The sequence below is a fragment of the Pseudoliparis swirei genome, chromosome 4 (genome assembly GCF_029220125.1).
Source record: "Pseudoliparis swirei isolate HS2019 ecotype Mariana Trench chromosome 4, NWPU_hadal_v1, whole genome shotgun sequence".
Taxonomy (NCBI): domain Eukaryota; kingdom Metazoa; phylum Chordata; class Actinopteri; order Perciformes; family Liparidae; genus Pseudoliparis; species Pseudoliparis swirei.
This window is the reverse complement of record NC_079391.1, coordinates 27,033,443-27,053,907: the sequence shown is the minus strand read 5'-3', so window position 1 is coordinate 27,053,907 and position 20,465 is coordinate 27,033,443. Positions and strand designations below refer to the sequence as shown.

The 20,465-nt window shown below is 39.8% G+C and overlaps 2 protein-coding genes across 4 annotated transcripts; one reads left to right on the top strand and one right to left on the bottom strand.

The window, feature by feature from the left end:
* Nucleotides 1-38: 38 nt before the first annotated feature.
* mthfs (5,10-methenyltetrahydrofolate synthetase (5-formyltetrahydrofolate cyclo-ligase)) lies at nt 39-3,294 on the bottom strand. The gene is made up of 3 exons (XM_056412024.1): nt 3,183-3,294; nt 1,508-1,769; nt 39-938 (listed from the first exon to the last, which is right to left on the bottom strand). Exons 1-3 carry the CDS (start codon nt 3,291-3,293, stop codon nt 712-714), a joined length of 600 nt encoding a protein of 199 aa, XP_056267999.1. The 5' UTR covers nt 3,294; the 3' UTR covers nt 39-711.
* fah (fumarylacetoacetate hydrolase (fumarylacetoacetase)) lies at nt 2,708-18,677 on the top strand. 3 transcript variants are annotated; one of them, XM_056412020.1, is made up of 15 exons: nt 2,708-2,881; nt 4,141-4,250; nt 4,988-5,098; nt 5,588-5,709; nt 6,008-6,057; nt 6,574-6,664; nt 8,074-8,171; nt 8,454-8,506; nt 8,623-8,722; nt 12,067-12,197; nt 12,713-12,788; nt 13,435-13,481; nt 15,690-15,791; nt 17,450-17,567; nt 18,217-18,677. In XM_056412020.1, the coding sequence occupies exons 2-15, from the start codon at nt 4,170-4,172 to the stop codon at nt 18,291-18,293; spliced, it is 1,257 nt and encodes a 418-aa protein (XP_056267995.1). In that variant the 5' UTR covers nt 2,708-2,881; nt 4,141-4,169; the 3' UTR covers nt 18,294-18,677. The 3 variants fall into 3 exon arrangements, with proteins under 3 accessions (XP_056267995.1, XP_056267994.1, XP_056267993.1); XM_056412019.1 differs by having other exon boundaries at nt 4,138-4,250; XM_056412018.1 differs by lacking the exon at nt 2,708-2,881 and having other exon boundaries at nt 3,990-4,250.
* Nucleotides 18,678-20,465: the final 1,788 nt, after the last annotated feature.

Below are 20,465 nucleotides of genomic sequence, written 5' to 3'. Positions count from 1 at the left end.
ATATAAAACAGCAATCAGGGCCCATCCGCCATTCGGAGATATATTAAACATTTATTCGCCTTTAATTGAATCGTTCATTTATGTCCATAATTGCGTTAAGCAATTGTTCATTTTAGGCAGTTGCTGATTACCAAACATTTCTTTATGGCAACGTCAGCAGCATGAAATAACAATAGAGCATAACACCGGCACAACATCTGTCATCACAAGTATCAACAAATACATGAATTAGTAGCGTAACTTGTATCATGAAATAACAGATGACATATAGGACAAGTCATAGCAGGATGTTAGTTACATCACAGGTGGAATAACTAACATTAGTTTATTCTGGGCTCGTCCCGTTACATGAATACTGATGCCAACATTTCACGATTATGCTGCTTCAAAATAAAAGCTTTTGAAAAACAAACATATCAAGGGGCATTTAGTGTGAGGAATATATAGGAAATTAAATGTATATATTCACCGTTTTACAGCCGTTCATTTGACCGCAAATTATATCCGATCACTATGCGATCAGGAGGGTCACCCTTAAAATGTGACGTGTGGACACAGCTCAGTTCTCATCTGCTGCATACGACCACAAAGGTCACAGTGAGATGCGAGTGTAACCACAGCGATCGTGTTCATGTGAAAGGCCACGTTAAATGATTGGCGGACTTTTGACATGTCAATGTAGCCGGTTTTGACTTCACGGTGACCGAATGGCTACTCGTCCGCCTCGTACAGGACTTCATCGATGAGCACGTCGTTGTCGTCGACAGGGATCTCCTCACACAGCTGCTCTTTGAAGGCCAAGGCGATGGTGTAGGGCTTTCCCTTGGAGTGTCGGATGCAGCGCTCCAAGTAGGTGTCATAGAAGCCCTTCCCTCTTCCCAAACGTCTCCCCAACTGGTCAAAGCCCAGGCCTGGCATCAAGATCAGGTCCAGACCGCCTAGATAATCAGAGCAGATGAGTGTAATCGGTGATGAAGATCTGGAAAATGCCAGCCCTTGCCTGTAAATAGAGACTGCTGCATCTATGATGATACTCTTTTGGGACTACACTTTTAAAATCACAGCAGAGCTATGGATTTGAACAAGTTGTTATGTTTTTCGGTTTATCACTTCTATTAAATCTAAAATCTCATCATAACACCTGGATTCCCATTCAGGATGAACACACCACTGTGGTCTCCAGAGAATGAATCCATTGAACATCACGGTGAGACAATATTTTGGGTCTGACACTATGGGACCTCAAAGGGTTCAGTAATAACAAATAAAAACACATTATGAAATAAATTAACATATGAATAAAAATCCATTTAGAAATTAACTAGTGATGCAACGGATCATAAAACTCAACAGATCGGATCAGCACAAAAGAAAAAGGAAAAACAGCTGTAGCTACATTAAGAATAAACATTGGTGGAGATATACCGTCTGACCTGTGAGTGTACATTTTAGAGTATAAATGGATGTGTGTGTGTCTGTGTGTGTCTGTGTGTGTGTCAAAGCTTACCTGTAGCCAGTGCTTCCTCTCTGTGGTCATCTTCAGCAGGCTGTCTGATGTTCCATGATGTCAGAGGCAGCGTCTCCATGTCCTGAAGACTGTTGAGCTGCAGCATGTCCATGTGGCTGCTGCTGCTCTCATATCTTGGAATGAAGCAGCTTTTACCTAATTTAAATGCGTCTTTGATGATTTCTTCGGTGCGCACCTCATCGTCCATGCTGAGAAACACAGCAATCCTCTTACAGGACAGATACTTGGGATGTCTGAACAGCTAAAAGAAAATACAGAGGAAGAGAAAGTTACAAATGTGACATTATTAAGCACAGGAGCAGGGGGTCTAAATTAATGATCGTCTTCCATGATTGATTCATAAACACTAAGGCTATCAATAACATTTAAGTTTCTCCTCAGTTAACTCACTATATTGGAGCTGAAACAATAAGCCAATTAATCTATGAGTTGAACAACTATTTCAGTAATTTTTTTTAGGCAAAAATGCAAAAGATTCCCTCGTTAACAATTAGAAGAAATTCTCATTTTAATAACAAAGAAAACAAAACATATTTCATTAATACATTGTAAATGTGGCAGGTTATAACCAACTATAACCTCTGGACAGGAGGACTAAAGATAAGATATAATATATTATATCTTCAGTCCTTCTAGAATAGACTACAGCTGCATTTCATTGTGTATCTCTTTGTTGTATATTGACAATAACTGATCCTTGGATCCTTGAATATAAAAAGGCCCAGTCATGCACAAATATATCTCTTTTCTAAATACTGTGAAATACTGTGAAACAAATACCTTGATACAGATTTTTGGTCACACAGCTTATAATAGCACAATAGCTGTGTCCCAATCCAGCGGCTGCCTCCTTTGGAAGACACAGCCTTTGCGTTCTGTGTTCTGTCTTTAAAATAAGGTGTTTTACAAAAGGTATATATCCAAAAAGCTGTGTGATGACCTCAAATCAAATGAATGTCAGTCATTGTTAGACATTGTTTTTCAGATATTTTCCTCACAATTTATTGGTATTTTAATAATTATAAGAATATAATAAAGGTATATGGGGCACATGTAACACCTGTTATACATATTATAAATATGTTTTAATTAATATTAGTTTCATACCCTTGTTTTACAAACCGGACGTAGTCACTCGTACCTCCGCTAGCTTTTGCATGTCCGATGCTAGCTGTCAGCTGCAAAGACTTGTGTATATATATATTGGGCTTATAGCGTTCTTCTTGTAAACAGACTACTTTATAGTCTATTGTCAGCTCGAATGCTTAAATGCTGAATGTTTTACCAGGACTGTCAGTAAATGAGTGCATCAGCTGATTTGACCACAACTATCTGATGTACACGAACTAATAAGTAAGTGAAAACTATTTCTTGAATTGTGGCGACAACCAAATGATTAACTTGTGAAAATAACAGCATTAATATAATTATTGCTAGCACGGACATTTATTTTATTTACTTTATGTGTGAACACAAATGAAAAGTGCTGCAGTCCAAACGACATGTGGTCACACTCAAACACGTGACGAGGTGAAAGTGCCAGTTTTGGGGTATTAGACTAGTGTTAATTGGTTATAGCCACAACATCCAATTGCCTATTAATAACCATTAAAATAGTGTCCACATCAGCCAGTCTGCGTTAACTCTTCCTTACCTGCCGTGAGAGGACGAGAGACTGTCGTTGTTTCTCCTCGTCACTCAACGCTGCAACCCTTCGCTTTATTTCTTTTCTCAGCGCTTGCTTTGCTGTCCGCAAGGTGGCCATTGTGCCGGACTACTTCAAATATGGCTAACTTTAAAGTGCAAATGACGTGTGACAAAAAACTATGTGAAGTGTGTTTCGGTTGTCGTTACTGTGGAAGAGACTATTACGACATCGTTTTTGTGTGTGCTTCCAGTAGCTAAACATTAACAAGTATGTCAACACATGAGAGTCGAAGAGGACGGTGCAAAAGCCGCGAACGTTACTGTCAGCAAGCACTGAAACGTAAAGTAGGATCGCAACGCCGCATGTCTGTGACGTCAGCTGCATACCGGAAGTATAAGGAGCGTATAAGCAGTCCAATCTGTAGTTCTTTTAACCGAATAATCAAAAGCGGCTCAATAAATACACGTGTGTCTCGTCAGCATCTTTGAGTTCGAATCATATCGTGAATATTTAAGTAACTTTAAGTCAATATATCTGATATCATAGTATTATAAGCCTAAAGCTGTAGGCAAACCTGCTGGAAGTCTCTATCAAGACCGTTTTGTTCTTCATGATGTATCATCACACTTCAGATGTTTGGGAAATAATTATTATTTAACCCTTTTTATTTCCTTTCTTTTTTATGTTGTATTGCTTGACTCCATCTTCCCCTACATGTTGGAATGTTTCAAAGATTGTTTTCCCTCATTAAACTGGCGCTACATTAAACTTAGGCTTATCAGTAACTTGACTCTAATTTTGCTTAGTCATTGACCAGGTTGGTTTGCATTAACTTCCAAAGAGGCTGTAGGAGGGTGGATACTAGTGGCAGCATGTGATTGGCTCGGCAGTAGGAGTTGGGCTTGTCTCATGTCAAACATCTGGAAGTGCTTGCTGCTGCTGCTCATTTACTCTCACTCAGTAGTTGAGAGGAATACCACTGCAAAAGAGAAGATGTCCTTCCTAAAAGTAGATGCTTCGTCGGATTTCTCCTTCCATAACCTTCCTTATGGAATATTCTCCACACCTGATCATGTAAGTGCAGTTTTTATTATTTATACTGGGTTTGCATAAAGGAAAAGTGTTGTTGAGGACTTATGGTCGTGGTTTTCAAAATAAAATACTCACGTTTATGTGGATAAAGACGATCTGATCATGCTGAAGTGTACTGAGGGAGAGGATGTGTGGGTGTGTGTGTGTGTGTGTGTGTGTGTGTGTGTGTGTGGAGTGCACTGACAATCCTGGGCCGTTCCACTCTCCTCATGAAGTCCCCAAATACCAGAATTAGTCCAACACCCAATCGAACACCATTAAAAGAGTGCAACATTATTATACTCATGCTATACAATTGCATAACTGCAAATGCAAACATAACTTTTATTGATACATATTAAAACAATAAAAAGCGGTTTTTTGGTTGTTGTAATTATATTTATTCCCTTGAATAATTCTAAGTTTTGAAAGGGTGCACTGGTCTAACTAACCTCAGCAAACAAACGTGGGTCCCTTCTGACCGCAGAGGTATACTTTTTATTACATCTCACAAGTTCTTTATTTGTATTGGGGTCCATATTCCACCTTTTTTTGTTTTTAATAGCTGGAACTATTTACTTAATTCATGTTTTTCATGGCTCCTAATTTAAAGCATTAAAAGTACCTGGCTTGCCGAATGAGACATTGTAAATTAAAAGAACATTTTTAGAACCACTTGATAGATGCAGGGTAGTGGAAGTGTCTGTGGGTCATCAGGTCAGTGTGTTTTGTTTCCCCAGCCCAAACGTCGCATTGGTGTTGCCATTGGAGACCAGATTCTGGACCTGAGTGTGATAAAGTCTTTGTTTCGAGGACCTGTGCTTTCCAAACATCAGGATGTCTTTGAGCAGGTAAGTTTCATCACTGATGATAATCAGAGAAGAGGGACCATAAATCAGTTTAGCTCTCTACCTGACATCAATCAGTTGTACTCCATCTGAAAAATCAAATTAGCATCATACTGATACTACGGTAAGTCCAGTAAGTCGATAATATTCCTTAATCAGCTCTTGCATAATCAGATACATTAATATGATGCTTACACATTCATTCTGTAATATTAAATATAATATAATATAAAAAATACAGGCAAGATCGGTATGTATCATCAGTACTTTTTGTCCTGCTATTTTGACATTCCGCAAGTACTACTGAAGTCAAAGTATAAATACAGAACTTTTTCTTCTAAAGAATTATTGCGATATCACAGCGTGGCTCCTCTTACGTCCAGGATCTGAGGTCTTCTACTTCTGCCAGTAGCTGTTTTTAATTTATATTGGACCTGTGATTTTGCATTTCTGCTCTTTGTATCAGACTTGTTATCTGTGTCTCCCTTTAAGTCCACACTGAATGCCTTCATGGCTCTTGGTTATGAGGCCTGGAGGGAGGCCAGGAGGACCTTGCAGGGGTTGCTGTCAGCCAATGAGAGCACTCTGCGAGATGATGTCAGCCTTCAGAGCAGGTCAGTCTGGTAGTGGTTGAGTGTGAGAGGCCGTGAGGGCTTGAAATGGTGTAAATATGAATGGGACAGCAGCACTTTGCTGTATCATGTAATCATGACAACATCAAAAAATCATTTTTTAGAAACATGTCAAACCCATCACTTGTATTGTTCTGGGTAATCGTTAATTCTAGAGTCTTTATTATAACCCAGGCTATTTCTAATCATTTTCTATTTGCCTGCATATTCTTGTTCCTTTTTTTTTTAAATGGCTTATTTCACCAATATTTTTTTGTTTTTCTGTCCTTCGTCTCTGCAGAGCATTTGTCGATCAGAGTGCATCCACCATGCACCTTCCTGCAGACATTGGTGAGCCGGTCCTGTTAATCTTAAAGCTGTGACCTCACTTCTATCTATTGATGTCACACATCCTGAATAATGTGTTTAGTTGAGCTTTTCAAGTTAAAGACTCACTTTTGTCAACCGGTTCACACACTTTTCTCTTCTCTTTTTTTTGTACACTAAAGCATGTTTCTAAACACATCTGAGGCAAGAAATAGGCAGTCCAGTTAGAGAATCTTGCGTGACTCCTTGGCTGTGATTGGTGGTTTACCTTTACTTGAGTATCGTTCTCATGTACTGTCAGGATAGAGTGACACTTTGAGATAATAATAAGTTTTTTTTTTTAATCAAAGTTACCAATAGTTGCCTTCAACACATTAATAAATGCATACACATAATTAAAGTGACTTGAGGTACATCACCACTAGGGGGCTCTGTTTAACAACATATTCCATAGTAACGCTCGGCTCACCCAGTCGGGTTCATGCTGTGTGAATATTTCAGTCTTTTCCACTCATGAACTGTCTGATCTGTTTTTCACAGGCGATTACACCGACTTCTACTCCTCCAGAGACCACGCCACCAACGTTGGCACCATGTTCCGTGGGAAGGAGAATGCACTGATGCCAAACTGGTACACTATCAATCTAAGCAGCAGACACTAACAGCTGGTTGGGGAATAAAAAAAAGGCTTTAAATACAATTCAAGTGTTGGGGCAGACTTTGAGAGAGAGCTTTAAACTAACTGTTCCAGGCTCTCTGTAACAGTGATATGTGGAGGGACACTACGAGGTTGCTCTAACTGATTCCAGTGTTCAGGATACGTTTTGGCAATAATTCGTTGACCCTCCGGTTACCTTTAGGGTCAATTTGACCCCATTCAATGTTTAACGTCGGTGTTCTTTGGGGTCAATTTGACCCCAGGCTGTTTTTCACTGTGTCAAACATATAAGAAATATCAACTTTTTTATACACTACCGTTCAAAACTTTGGGATCACTTAGAAATGACTTTATTTTTCAAAGAAAAGCACTGTTTTTTCAATAAAGATAACATTAAATTAATCAGAAATACACTCTCTACATTGTTAATGTGGTAAATGACTATTCTAGGTGGAAGTGTCGGTTTCTAATGAAATATCTCCATAGGTGTATAGAGGCCCTTTTACAGCAACTATCACTCCAGTGTTCTAATGGTACATTGTGTTTGCTAATCACCTTAGAAGACTAATGTCTGATTAGAAAACCCGTGCAATTATGTTAGCACAGCTGAAAACAGTTATGCTGGTGATATAAGCTATACAACTGGCCTTCCTTTGAGCTTGAAGTTTGTAGAACAAAATTAATATTTCAAATATTAATCATTATTTCTAACCTTGTCAATGTCTTGACTATATTTTATATTCATTTGATAAATAAAAGTGATTTTTCATGGAAGACACAAAATTGTCTGGGTGATCCCAAACTTTTGAACGGTAGTGTATATTTAAAGGGCTATTTAGGTAAACATAAAGTACCTCACACTTAAACTTGGGAAACAATATTAATTTTTAATAATTTTCTGGAGGTTTTAATTGCTGGGGTTAAATTGACCCCGAGGGTAGAATATGTTAGTAAATGTGAAGGTAACAGGAGGGTTAAGATGTATTAAATCTTTTTTAATCTGTGTAATATAGATAAGAAGACCACACTACTATATATCTGTTACTGTGGCTTCAAGCTTTCTATCATATCGTATGTTTCACCCTCAGTGGAGGTTTAATGGCAGCGCGTGATCAAAACCAACACACGCAGCAATGTATTGAACTACTCAAAGGAGTCGTTTCTGTGACATTTCTGCGCCTGACTTCCAATTGATCACCCTGGCAGTATTGAGAAAATCTTACCGTCCCTCGTTGTCTTTCTAATGTAACTGAGCTGAAGACTTGTCTGCGCTAATCATGACGTAAATACTACTCTCAGAGGAGTTCTCAAAATACACAAAGTAGACTGACCTGTGTGACATCCTGTGGGCCTTGTTCAGTCTTCAGTATTGTGTTGTGCAGGTTGAGGCTTCCAGTTGGATACCATGGAAGAGCATCATCAGTGGTTGTATCTGGGACCCCCATCCGCCGGCCCTCAGGCCAGATGAAACCTGACCAGAGTAAGATCTCTACATGCACGTGTGTGTGTGTGTGTGTGTGTGTGTGTGTCTGTGTGTGTGTGTGTTTGTGTAGAGTTGAATTTATTATGGCTGATTAACCGCTCTTTATTTATTTATTCGCAAAATAAAAGATGAACAGTACAAATGTAACATTATTATTAAAAGACACAGAAATGAGTGCAGTCGAGAAAAGAATCCCAAAGGTATTATACAAGGTTCTCACCTAAAGTAATAAAAAGGAATAAACACTATAATAAACGCTTCCTTTTTTCTTTCTCCTAGCAAAACCTCCCGTGTTTGGACCGTCTAAGCAGTTGGACATTGAGCTGGAGATGGTGATTACAGTGTTTACTTAATCTGATCCCCTGGCATGTTTATAATATTCTCTTTTCACCAGGCTGTGTGATATTTAATCTGGCACAAGGTCATATTTGTTCTTTACTCTGATTAGGCCTTCTTTGTTGGCGGGGGGAATCAGCTCGGGGAGCCCATTCCCATTGAGAAAGCCCATGAACACATCTTTGGCATGGTGCTCATGAATGACTGGAGTGGTAAGAGCACAACACATCACATCAACATCATCATTATTTGCTTGTGGTTTTATAATTATGAGGCTGATGGTATGCTGACGTATCAACAGCTCTTATTAGCAATGACATTCCACTCATCATCATACATATTTAGCTCTGCATTATACATGTCGATGCCACTTCAGATTTTCTCGGCTAGAAATGGATTTAGATTAAATGGCGAAGTCAGTCCACATCAAAACATGAGTGGGTATGTATATGCATTATTAATTCAGATGAAGTCTCTGGAGAAGACAGGCATGGTGCGGTTGACATTCTCTCCAATATCCCTCTTTACTCCTCCATCAGTCATCCTGCAGCCTGCTGAACACGTTCCTCCATCTCTCCCAGCACAAATCAATTACAGCAAATGGGAATTATACAAAATATTGTAGGTCCTTTAACCTCCGGGGTGCGGCAAGATTTTCTTCAATTGGTTTCCAAGATACCGATAGTTCTAGGTTCAACCAGATTGAGATTGGTCTCAAGTCAAAAGACCCCAACAAATATTTTAAATTGGGTACTCAAAGACCACCTTTTAGTTGTATGCCTTTGTAGTGTGGACATCTTAACTCGTGGTTGTTTCACACCCCATATGAAAGTTCCTATAATTAGGTGGTGGAGATAAGGGTTACATAAATGCAAAGAAATTAAGTCTCGGTAGAACACCCACCGTCACAATTGAAATCCGAGTCTGGAGCGATTTTGAAAGTCCATCTGTTCAGGTCTGATTAAATACATTTATTTATTTCTGTCAGTCTGCCCAGGGCAGCTGTGGCTAGTGATGTAGCTTACCACCACCGGTAGGACTGTGTGTGTGTGTGTGTGTGTATGGCTACTGGACTCTGGACTCTGTAAAGCGACTTCGGGTACTTAGAGAAGCGCTATATAAGATTGAAGGCTATTATTATTATAAATGTCCTTCTACTTTTTGTTATGCTTGTATTTAGGGAATTGAAAATTTTAAATATTTAAAATGTTTAATAATGGGATTATTAAAAAGTAGGGAACTTGGTATTAAATGTTGTTTTTGTAACGGAACCATCTGGCAGTGAGTGAGTGAGTGAGTGAGTGAGTGAGTGAGTGTGTGTGTGTGTGTGTGTGTGTGTGTGTGTGTGTGTGTGGCTGACTGACATTGCCTTTAAATGTTAAGCTCTTCCTCTGTTTTCTTGTATATGTCTATTTTATAATCAAACCCAGTTTATCACAGTTTGAGGGAAAGTCCCTTTTCATGTCTACTTCCCCATAATTAAAATGTTCCTGTAGATAACTTCTTTCTAATAGGAGTTAAAAAACTTTCTTCGCACCCTCGGGTGCGCTGACTCTTAGCAATTAAGAAGAAAATAAATACGTTAAACCCTACTCAATCAAAGTCTATCAAGGCTATATGTTAAACCATTCAGACACACTATATTCACACCAGTTGTCATTATGCCAATGTCATATCAGTGAGTTTTAAACATTTGGATATAATTAAACATTAGATATAACTGATGGTGCTCGTCTATTATGAAAACTCCAACACAACCAACCAGCAACTCAGGGTCCGCAAAGTGAAGTCGATGCTTCTTTTTGTAAAGCTGCTTTCTCTCTAATGTCCACAAGGGGGCAATCTCTTCTGCTTGTATTAACGTCTATGGGAAAATGACTACTTCTCTCTTGATTTATTCCCTCAGTAAACATGAGTTTATGGTCTCAATCTCTAGTTTCAAGTCTTCTTCAATACAGCATGATGTTCATTGCGTAAATTATGCTAAAAAAAATTGCATGTCACAAATATTCTTAGATTTTTTGATGTATCAAATTAACATCATATCAAAGGACATTAGCTATATTAGTTATCTCCAGATCACTGAAGATCCCTTTTGCTGCATATGTCTAAAGACCCAAGACTTTTAATGAAACTGTCCAAATGGTATGTGAAGAAATAATAAATATGGCAATATTAATTTTTATTTTATTTTTATTTATTTATTTTTAATTTTATTTTATTTATTTATTTTTTTAGGATTTAGTTTTGTGTTTTATATTTATTTTCATTGATGCTCTTATGTGCACCGCTGCTGTGATTTTTGAAATGTCCCCACTGGTGGACAAATAAAGGAATATCATATCATATCATATGAACATGTCAGGACAATAATCATCCTTAAACATTCTATGATTGGGATAATTTCTGGTGGTTTTTGAAACATTCTCGTGTAAATAAACGTTTTCTCATTTTGCCTGGGACCTTCTCTGAAAACCTCACACCACTGGATCCACGTGCATCATTCATCAGCAGTCATGTGAGGAACACGGAATCTGTGAATTCAGCTGTGGACTGATTTGATGCTATCGCTTTGCCCCTATGCCTGAGAGCAGTGATGGCTCAGAGCTAATACACAGAGAGAGCAGCCATTTGAATCAACTGGAAGACTGCTACTTAAGATGAAGTTGAAGTTGAAGAGGTGAATTACTGATGTGCACAACTTGACCCGAAAGAAAACGTCCTCTTAAAATCTTCTCGGACTAAATTGAATTCGATTTGAATTCGATTTTTTTTTATCAAACTTTCGTGAAAAACTTTCAGTTTTACTTTTACTCACAATCAACAGTGTTGATCACATTCCTTTTCATGTAGAAATACAGAGCGGTTTATCCTGGATGTCATGCTGTGTACAGGATAACATGCGTCTGCTGCAGCATGTTTTAGAATGCATGGACAATATATCTCTGGTGAGGATCAATTATATGTTGCCTGAAACAGTGTGTTGCATGCGCAAGTAGACGTCTACCCTGAGCAGCAGCAACATAAATCCCAATGGATGATGAGACGGATGGAGCTGATTTAGACTGGGCAGTGATGGGGAGGTGGAGCTTTGAGTGAAAGCATGAGCTTTCAAAAAGGCTGAGAGAGAATGTTACTTTTTTTTTAAAGTGGCAGTAACATGATAGTTGTGTCACTGTGCTATTAGATAGAAGAGACATAGCTAATGTCATGATTGACAGCCTCAAACAACGACAAGCAAGGGCATTATGAGTGAGCGTGTGTGAGAGGAGTGAATGGCGGATGTATGAGAAATACTTTAGCGACTATTATTGACATTAGGCAGACTCTCTTCTTGCCTTCACTTAGAGCAATAGTGTGTTCTTTCTGCTTTCAAAGTTTTCTGGAGAGTTAGTGTTTTGCCTTTTTGAAATGTTCTCCTGCACACGATGCATCACATCCTCCACACTGACCATCTCCATCATGCTGGTGCTGTGACGGATACTTCTGTTCAGAAGGCACCAGAAGATGTTTCAGTCCTGCATACTTATGCAGAATTGTCTGTGTCCACTCTCAGCCAGGGACATCCAGGCGTGGGAGTATGTTCCTCTCGGTCCTTTTCTGGGGAAGAACTTCGGGACAACCATCTCACCCTGGGTCATCCCAATGGAGGCGCTGTTACCTTTTGCAGAACCCAACCCCATCCAGGTTAGTACAGGAGCCACAACGTTCACTTTTAAAGTATTGGTGAGTCATCAGACGATGGTGCACAGGCCTTGAGATGATGTGATTCTGGTGATCCTTTAGACAGATTGCCAAAACCTATTTTTCACCTGATCTTATAGACACATTGGAAAAACTATTTAGATTTTACTTTTTTTTTCTCTAACTGGCTCCTCAGGTCTTCCGTACCGTGATGTAGAAAACCTTTGATGCACTACCAACTAAACCTGCGTACAGGCCTCACTCGGTCTTTCAAAACTGATTGACAGACTTTCACGTTTGAGACCTCCGGATTGGTGATTACATGACCCGAACTTCGGTGCCACCTTTTTATTTTATTGGAGTTAACGGGTTTAAGAATTAGAAAAGCTGTGTCTCCCTCCTTTTTTATTTTGTTGTGTGTGTGTGTGTGTGTGTGTGTGATGTGTGTCTGTGGACATAAGAGCCTCCTCCTCATTTGGTTCTTGTTCATTTAGTTTCTGTTTCTCCTCTTTCTACAGGACCCAGAGCCCCTCCCCTACCTTCAGCACCCTGACCCTTACACTCTCAATATTAACCTGTTTGTGTCACTTAAAGGTACAGTTCACCAAGTTGAACCTCCGATCGACTGTTTCACTAACACACACAGCACTAAAAGCCCTGAGGTGATCCACGGTAATGGGGAGCCATTAAAGGCTTTTCATGTTCTCCCTCACCCATATTCTCTCTTTGTCTCTCTCTCTTTTTTTCTCTCTCTCGCTTAATATTTGACCACCAATTGCTTTCCACACTTTCCCATGCCTCCCAAACACGCAAGCACAAAACATATGCATTGTAAACAGGGGTGCACATAACTGGTACGCATGGGCGAAAATAATCAACAATGCGTAATGCCACTTTTGTTACTTCGCGCCTTTGCGTACTTGACCGATCTGATATTGATCGTCTCCACACAGCAGCATGTCATTTCTGTCTCTACTGTCGCGTTAACTCTTCTCCGCTCTCCGTCTCGCGCGCCGCAGAGCTCCGATGCCGGCGTGTGCGCACACATCGGGACGAAAAAAAGTCACTTTTTGTTTCTCTCAACAGCATCTCTGTTTTATACTACTAAACATCATTAGATCATTGTTTCTGATGAAGAGACTATTGTTGTTCAATCATAAAGTAGACCATCAATGTTGGCAATGACCCAGCTAGTGAATGAGTGTTCCAATATGTCGCTTTCATCTGTTTGCTCTTTCAGGACAAGGCATGTCAGAGGCAGCGAACATCTGCAAGTCAAACTTTAAGGTAACAACTCAGTGTGCTAGATCACCGAGCTACATAATGTCAGAAATGAATCATACAGCATGTAGGGCGGTTTCGGTAGTTAACAGGTCAACCACATAGGCCACGCCCTCTCTTCTTAAGTATGGTCAATTAATGCATGCGACATACGTCATGATTGCGAGTGTCTGTGCACATCCAAGATGTTCTAATGACGCAGACACAGACGGGCAGAGAACATGGGGAACTTTGAGGTTCTTTGAGAATTGCAGAGTGTTAAAGATCCAAACGTTTCCTCGTCAAATTTCCACATCTGCTAATTTCTGTAAACGGCTATTAGGGGCATTTGCAAGAGTCATATTTTTGCAGGGCTCCAGACTAACTTTTTTTACTAGGAGCACAGTGGCCCCTAACTTAAAATTTTAGGGGCGCAAGCAGAACATTTAGGGGCGCACACAGGGTTTTTCCTGCGTCAAAATGGGTCTTCGGTGCTCCCCAAAAAAAATGTTTGCGCGCTGCGCGCGCACCGTCTATTCGTGCAGGTCGAGCTGTTGAGTGAGTGATCAGCAGCTGGCCGCTTTGTCCATTCACGCACCTCACAGTTGTGTATTGATCAGACAAGAAGACACGCTTATCAACTGCAGTGTTTCCCCTACTATTATAACAGGGGGAATCTCCACCCGTCACCCTGTGGCCAATCAAAATATTTGTTGGTTTCAAGAGATGCACCGATCAGGTTTTTGGTGCCGATCACCGATCACTGAAATCTGTATCTGCCGATCACCGATAATACCGATCACTGATCACTGAAATCAGTATCTGCCGATCCGATAATACCGATCACCGATCACGGTGTCGATTGAAGCATTCTATTTATTGTGTAGCATTATTGCCTAGGACTATGAGGAAATACATATATAAAGCACCTCAAACATTAAAGAAATTACCGATTTCTTTAAACATTTAGGACTTTTACCTAATTGATACATTAAAATTGTTTGATTGCTATTGTAGGGGATTTCAGATATGTATGGAACACATCTGCATCATTCATTTCCTGGAACTCTTGGGGAAATCTATAGACAGGACTTTGTTTAGCATACAAAAGACTGACTAATTTTTATAAACTCTTCCTTGGTACAGTAAAAATGTTTTAATGTTAGCATAATTTAAGCTAAATCTCAGAAACGATCTATAAAGATACAACATCAGTTCATTGTTTACTTTTATATGTTAGTGTATGATTTGTCGACATCTTATTTTGATAAACGGATGTTGTTTCACGTGGTTCTTTCCGCTAACTTTGCAAAACCGGATGTTGTCACTTAAATCCTTCCGCTAACTTTATCAAAACCCTCGCGCGCTCCCGATCGAATGCGTTTACCGTGAGCATCAGTCTGTCGGGGCAGACATGTGAGAGTCGGCTGAGTTGACCCAGAGATTCAACTCGGGGGACGGGGACGCCGCTCGGTGCGTGAGGATCCCCTCTGACCTCTCACTCTGCGGCCCTCGCCCTCGTTGCGTCTCCGTTGCGGTGCGCCTCTTTTCACACATTAGCCCCCCCCCCCCCTCACACACAGGCCAGCCTTCTTCTTCGGTTTTAGTCTCCTTTCTTCTTCTTCTGGAGTTAATGTCGGTTAGCAAACCAGTCATTCAGGCATTACCGCTAACTATAGTGGGCTGAAGTGTAGAACAAGTTTGTAAACAACAAAAATATTTAATAACAAAAAAAAGAAATCTGCTAATTTACTGGTCGCGCATGCGCGAGTTGATGAAAAATTTACTCGCACTGTCTAATTTTAGGCGCAAAATGCGACCATTTGGTCGCAGTCTGGAGCCCTGTTTTGTATTATTGGCTCATTACGAATTAGACGTGGACCTGATGGAGGAGCACATATGAAAGTGCCCTGAAACAGAATTGATTGATTCAAAATGTGTGCCAAAAAAACAATTTAAAACAATTTAAGTGTGTAAAAAGAGAGTTGATTTCAGCCATTTGTGTCTGCAGAGTGAATCTAGCCTCTGTGTTTAGAACTGTGACATTATCTGACTTGGATTTTGTGCTGATGGTCTTTAAGTTCCTGTCAGTGGTAATTCTTTGGTTGTCTTTTTTGGTCATTGTTAAGTCTATCGATCATAAATGTCCATCGCAGCTTTCCAAAAGCACAATGTGGTTTTATTCACCGTTCAAGCACATACTCGCTTCCCTCATATTCTTATCTCTGTTTCTAGTACATGTACTGGACCATGAAGCAGCAGCTCGCCCATCACACAGTCAGCGGCTGCAACCTCAGACCTGGAGACCTGCTGGCTTCTGGTACCATAAGTGGACCCGTGAGTGTGTGCACGTACATTATGCTCAGTCCTCGATAAACACCAGTTAAGATCTATTATTTGATTTGTGTATCTGTGTATGTGAATACATCTTCTATCACACACGGTACATGACTGCCCTGTGGCAAGGTAAGTCACATGCAGGGGTGTTTGTAGGATTCACAGAAGGGGGGGGGGGGGGCTAAGCCCCAAGGGGCTGGTTATGTTCGCTTTTTGGGGGGGGGGGGGGGGGGGTCCGGTTATTCATTGTTAGGGACAGAATTTCAGGGTCATAGTGATATGTCATGCTCATTTGGACACTATCATTAACAATTCAATGGATACAAATATTATAATAATATATATTAATGCAAAGAATAGAATGATGTCGATGGTTATTTCTTGTATTCCGAACTCGCTTGTTCACACTCTCGCTCACTGGAGACAGTTTCTATCTCTTCCCTTACATTTGCCTCAAGTAGAGCGCAATGTAAGCGGGTAACAATCTTTAACAATCACCGATAGCCACATTCTGTAACTACCTGGACTTACAAGTTCACTCCGTGCATCATTTACTTTGAGTTTAACTCCTGTCTGTCATCCTGGCTGTCGTTGACGAGAGACAGCATCCTCCCCTAGACGCCCCCCTAAAATAGGCCTAACGACGCCACGGTTCACATGTAATTATGATGTTAAAGTGAGTGGTGAATAATCTGTTACCTGTAAAACAGCTTGAAACTAGAACGGGCACTCGGTAGAGCGCATAACTTTGCATATCACAAGATTGGGCATTGAATTATGAACATGTTGGCATTAGTTGCATGCCAATTGGATATAAAAGATTTTGACCTTTGACCCGATCGATCCCAAAATCTAATCAAATTGTCCCCGGATAATAACCAATCATCCCACCAGATTTCATGCGATTCAAGAAGATTTTGACCTTTTTCATGACCTTGACCTTGACCTTTCACCCGAATATTACATTTAATGCAATATTTAAATATTGCATTAAATGTTCTTGGTTCGATATGCCGAGCTTTCACACGTTATCGAACAACTATTGTCTTTGTACATATATAGTAAAGTAATTTACCTGAGCAGAAAATGAAGCCCCTCTCCCTGTGTTAGCTGACAGCTGCTAGGCGTTAGTTCTGTCAGCACTGTTGCTGTGGTTTGAACTGTTCGCGCTGTTAGCACCGTTAGCGGCTAGCACCGTTAGCAGCTAGCTGTCGGCATGCTGACAGCAATGCTGAGGTTATCCTTCAATCATAGATTTTATTCGAATTTTGAATTTAGCATCTTCAGAACTCCGGGGTGAAAAACTTTGGATTTTTGGATCTCTATTTTCCATAACCCTATACATGTATATGCATATTCTAGGGGGTTGCACATTTTTATCTCCTTGCTTTTGTATATTGTCACTCTTTTCTTTTCGTTTTTCCTTCTTGTTTAAATAACTTTGTAACTTCTAGTATTACATTTATGGATATGAACTGGTGACTTTATAATCAAGCAAATATCGGACTAATTCAAAAAGAGGCTGTAATAAATTCAAACAAGACTAGCATTAATTTCATCACTTTTTAGTGTGTTGGATGATACATGTTTGCCAAGGGACTGGCTATAAATGAAAGACTGTTTGTCTCAATGTGTTTTTGTGTACTGCGTCTCAACAGGATCCAGAGAGTTTTGGCTCCATGCTGGAGTTGTCATGGAGGGGCTCTAAAAATGTTGATCTGGGAGGAGGAGAAACCAGAACCTTCCTGAGGGATGGAGATGAAGTCACTATCACAGGTCGGAGTTTAAAAAAGAGTTTATAAAAGCATATGTTCCCCAAAAATATGATGAAAAAATCACGATATTTTCTTTCTGTTTTTTGAGGGCTAAACTGTGTTGTGTGGTAACTTGTCTCTTGAAAATATCTTTCTCGTCCAACAAAATTAATTACATTTGTTTTTGATGTATCACCAATATGTTTAATCAAAGTCCTCGTAGGGAGGAGGTTAGAGTGGTGGATGGGTCAAACATGGGACTTTCTCCCAGGAGACCAGTTGTTGTGTCCTGTGTGAAACCAAAAGAATCAAACCTACTTCAAGCCAAATCATAATCTTTTACTAAACCTTATGGTACAGATTCAATGTATCCGTGTCCTTTACTTGTATGCGACAGTAACTGGCGCTGTTTGCCTCTCCATGCCCCTCCATGTCCAGTTTGAAATTACTCACTATTCCCCAGAAATACGTTTAACAGGCCTCAAACGATTCTTTTCCCCTTTTAATAATACAAATAATAACAATAAATAAGTTCAACAAAATGTTTAAGCCAAAAAACATTAATTTAGTGTTGTCAGATGACCTTACGTCACATAATCATGTCCATAATCACATGTATATATTTATATTGATGTATTTATCTTTAACTTCCTGTCTTTTATTCTGTCTAGGTTACGGCCAAGGAGATGGATACAGAGTGGGCTTCGGGCCCTGCATGGGAACCATTCTCCCTGCCCTGCAACGTTGATACACACATTGTTGTTTCAGGGAGCATCCTTCTGTGAAGCTTAAATACTGGCAGACACAAACATACAACCCAAAGTATCTCACTCTGCTATAACATTCACCCTCAGAATGAAGACAACTACAAGCAAACAATTTGCTTACAAACTCATCCTGTCTTCCTTTGAAAGGGATTTGTTTCCAGTTTAATTGATGCTTTTCTCACATTCAGTTAATGCAGTCTCAAAGGTTTGTAGCGTTGTACTCCGACCTTTTATAGAAATCCTCTTCGATATTTATCCAGCCGAGAGATGCTCCCACATCACGTCAGTGTTACTTATAAACCAAGATCAGTGTTATTGATGTTTTATATGTGTTGGCTTTGTAATGAAATCATCCATTTTTCATATCACAGTGTCTGCGTCTTTTGTTTTCCTCTCAGATGTCTGTGGTCAAATGATATCAAAACTCCGATGGATCTCAATCTTAAGACTCATACCATCATGTTTGTCCCTTTAGCTTCTCAAAAGCAAACTTTTGTTCAGAATCTAGTTGTGAGTTACAAATTGTCCATTGTCAAAACTAACTTTTTTCAAGGTAGGACCTTCAGCCAAGGTGAAGGCCTATCTTTCTCTCAAAGAGTTACGGGTGTTTTCATTACCTCTCGGCGAGACGATAATTAGACTATAATTGTTTGTATGTGTGTTATACCAGTATCGTATTTATGGTATTGTATTGAATTCTGGTATCGGCTATCATGATATTTATGGCAGGTATCGTATAGAAGTTATAATTTTAGGATCGTGACAACCGGGTAGAGGAAGGAACAGGCTCATGGAACAGAATTATGGAATAGACTCATGAAACAGAATTATGGAACAGACTCATGGAACAGGCTCATGGAACCCCAAAATGACTCCCGTGGCTGTGCCTACGTTGTGTGAATGTTAGCTTGTCCTGATGCGCAGGTGGCTCCTCCCATCGGTGTACAGTATGAATAATCTGTCTCAATAATCCTGTATTAACTAAACTCAGTTTGAAACACTCTCCTTTCTGCACGTCTTCTGGGGAAAAAAACAGTCTGCCCTGATTGGCTTGTGTTCCATATTTTGTCTGTATTAATCATACTATAATTACTTCATGATGTTTTGTCTGTTTCCTCAATGCTGAATATTTACTATTTTTGGCAAAATCTTACCATTTGTTATAAAGAATCATTTTGAAAATCACCATATGGCATGAACTCCATAAGTAATATGACTGTGGCCTCTCCTTTAATGGGAATACTTATTACACCGACATACCATATGCCTCAAAACACACAGAGAATCAAAGAAAGTTGATGTGAAATGTGCAGCAAAATGTAAATGTGTAGAGTTAACAGGAAGCTAGCGCATACCGAATGCTGTGAACGGCGTCCCGCTCTTCCATAAACATGCTCGACATGAGAGGCACGCTGACCTTTTCATTGAAACAGAGCTGAAGCTGACAGGAGGCTGCCAGTACAGAGCCAAGGTTAAAGGAAAGAGAGAAACGGGAAACAGTTTAACTGTCAAGGCAAATTAAATCACTGTTTTACATTCTCACAATGAGCCAGCCTCATTACCATAATATACTGTACCTTGAACCAGACCTTCAAAGCCCTGTGGATGGTTAAATGTGCACAGGATGCCCTTGACTCAAAGCCTGATTACAGATTTTCATCGTTGGAACATTTAGCCTATTACATGAGACAGAAGTTGATGAAAAAGGCCTTTGAGCTGGCAGATGTTCCCCATGGATGAGTATGAAATCAGGCGTTTGGTGTGATGTAATTACTTGTCCAAAATAATGAGATTATCTTGGCTTCCAGTTTCATTTATGTTGAATGATAAAAAGCAAACAAAGGGCAGGGATTTTTGTAATTCACATTCATCTTTATTGAACTGCAATCCAGTCTGTTTTCATATGTGAAGGCACTTCAATTATCCCAAAACTCACTCACTCACAAAAACATGCTTGAGGTGGTTTTTGCCTTTGTCGAACAAGATGGCGCTGCACATGACAACGCCTACGCTGAATAAATTCAACAGTTTATTTCTTTACCTAGACACATGTTTATACTGTCTTTGTCTCCGGCTGCAATTCATCAGTGTTTACAATCACAAGGTTCAGATTCAGATTAAACTTTATTGTCATTCCACAGAGTATAAAGTAC